This window comes from Tachysurus fulvidraco, chromosome 1, assembly GCF_022655615.1.
Source record: "Tachysurus fulvidraco isolate hzauxx_2018 chromosome 1, HZAU_PFXX_2.0, whole genome shotgun sequence".
In the NCBI taxonomy this organism is placed as follows: Eukaryota; Metazoa; Chordata; class Actinopteri; order Siluriformes; family Bagridae; genus Tachysurus; species Tachysurus fulvidraco.
The window spans coordinates 50,847,800-50,850,299 of NC_062518.1; the positions used below are offsets into that span (position 1 = coordinate 50,847,800).

The following is a 2,500-nucleotide window of genomic DNA, read 5'->3' on the forward strand; positions in this document are numbered from 1 at the left end:
ATTCATATATAAAAGCTATAAAATGCCTCATATGATGTTATAAGATGTTGTCCATGTGGCCCAGCCCTCAGTTCAGATATAACATGTTAGTGTAAAAAGTGACACAATCTTCTGTAAAAGTACCAGAGGTTTGTGTAAAGATGATTAGAGGAACTATTAACACACATTAATCCAAACAGTGCAGTTCAGTGTTACATTAAAATAATAAACCATGCAGTAATACAGTTATAAATAAAAATACTCACTCAGCTTTTCTGGAGGCTTTGACCACTGGCAGCAGCTTCAGAAGACATTCATGTGATGGATCATATTTCCCCAAATTAAACTCATCCAGCTCCTGTTCTGAGGTCAGTAACACAAACACCAGAGCTGACCACTGAGCAGGAGAGAGACTGGTGTCACTGAGACGTCTGTAATCTCCTCTGTTCAGGTAAGTTTGTACTTCCTGCACTAGAGAATCATCATTCAGTTCATTCAGACAGTGGAACAGATTGATGGATTTCTCTGGAGATGGATTCTCCCTGATCTTCTCCTTGATGTACTCCACTGTTTCCTGTTTGCTGTGAGATCTGCTTCCTGTCTGTGGCATTAAGTCTTGTAAAAGAGTTTGATTGGTCTCTGAGAGACCCAGAAGGAAGCGGAGGAACAGGTCCAGGTGTCCATTCTCACTCTGTAAGGCCTTGTCCACTGCACTCCTGAGGAGATCAGACATGTTTGGCTTCCTGAGGAGATCAGACATGTTTGACTTCCTGATGAAACTTTTAAGATCTTTCTTCTCTAACACATTTCTCTTTTTTGAGATGAAATACAGAAATGTGTATAAAGCAGCCAGAAACTCCTGAACACTCAGATGTACGAAGCTGAACACCTTCCCCAGGTGAAGCCCAAACTCCTCTCTGAAGATCTGGGTACACACTCCTGAGTACACTGACACTTCTCTGACATCAATGCCACACTCTCTCAGGTCTTCCTCATAGAAGATCAGGTTTCCTTTCTCCAGCTGGTGGAAAGCCAGTTTTCCCAGTGCCATGATACTCTCTCTGGTCTGCTGAGGATCAGGGTCACATTTCTGATGGTACTTTTGGTTCTTGTGTTTGATCTGAAAGATCAGGAAGTGTGTGTACATTTTAGTCAGAGTCTTGGGGCTGTCTCCACCCTCTGCTTCATCCAACATTTGTTCTAGAACAGTGGCTGAGATCCAGCAGAAGACTGGGATGTGACACATGATGTAGAGGCTTCTTGAAGACTTCAGATGTCTGATGATGTTATCAGCCAGGCTCTGATCACTGATCCTCTTCCTGAAGTACTCCTCTTTCTGACAGACTGAGATTTTGCTGCTTCATCAGATTCAGCTCTCTAAAGGGAAGTGGGAACATGAAGGTGACGTCCTGATTTACTTCTCCTTCAGCCCAGTCCAGGATGAACTTCTGCACAGAGACTGTTTTTCCAATTCCAGCAACTCCTTTAGTCAGCACAGTTCTGATGGACTTGTCTTTAAAGATCTCATTACATTTGATGGGTTTCTCCTGTGTTGCTGGTCTCCTGGACGCTGCCTCAATCTGTCTCACCTCATGTTCATTATTGATGTCTCCACTCCAACCCTCTGTGATGTAGAGCTCAGTGTAGATCTCATTCAGAAGTGCTGAGCTTCCATGCTGTGAGATTCCTTCATTAATTCTGTTAAACTTCTCTCTCAGATTGGACTTCAACTTTGTCTGATACACAGAGACGAGTTCTAATAAACAAAGTAATATCTAGTTTAGTAATAAATAGTTATAATGCAAAATCGTACAAACACTGCTATTAATTCCTGACTGATGGACTAAATATTATTGAAGCTGGACCATGAAAAGATACAACATGATATTAAAATTACATTTAAAACTAAAAGTCTTCATATCTAAAACTATTTCCTCTCTCTAAAGGGAAGCTGATGGAATAAAGTCATGACTCAGAGCTCTTACTGTTCTGCAGTGTGTTAGCGAGATCTGTGTGGTTCATGTTCTTCAGGACGTGCAGTGTGATCTTCAGCGCTCCGTCTCTGACACTGTGCAGATCCTCCTCATCCTCCACCTGCCTCTCAGTGCATGCTGGGTAATCTGGACTCAGGAGCTTCCTAAACCTCTTCAGCTCATTCTTTATCAGAGTGATGACTTTGTGTTCCAGCTCCTGGTTAGAAACACACAGGAACAGATCTAAATATTATCATGTTACAGTGAGAGAGACTTTTATTTTATCACAAGAAGAAAAGTCTCTTTTTATTATCACATTTAAAACTCGTACAACTGATTACCCATAATGCTGCTGCACATCAAGACATAACAAGGGTTCACAACACACACATTACACACAACACACACATTACAGACAACACACACATTACACACAACACACACATTACACACTTTAAACACAGCACACACATTACACACTTTAAACACAACACACACATTACACACAACACACACATTACACACAACACACACATTACACACTTTAA

At 41.3% G+C, this 2,500-nt stretch overlaps 1 protein-coding gene across 1 annotated transcript; it reads right to left on the reverse strand.

The window, feature by feature from the left end:
• Positions 1-326: 326 nt before the first annotated feature.
• LOC125141469 (protein NLRC3) lies at positions 327-1,084 on the reverse strand (the record flags this gene model as incomplete). Its single annotated transcript, XM_047815117.1, has 2 exons — positions 327-342; positions 630-1,084. Coding segments are annotated over 2 exons (471 nt in total), but the record flags the coding sequence as incomplete, so codon positions are not given.
• Between the last annotated feature and the right edge of the window lie 1,416 nt (positions 1,085-2,500).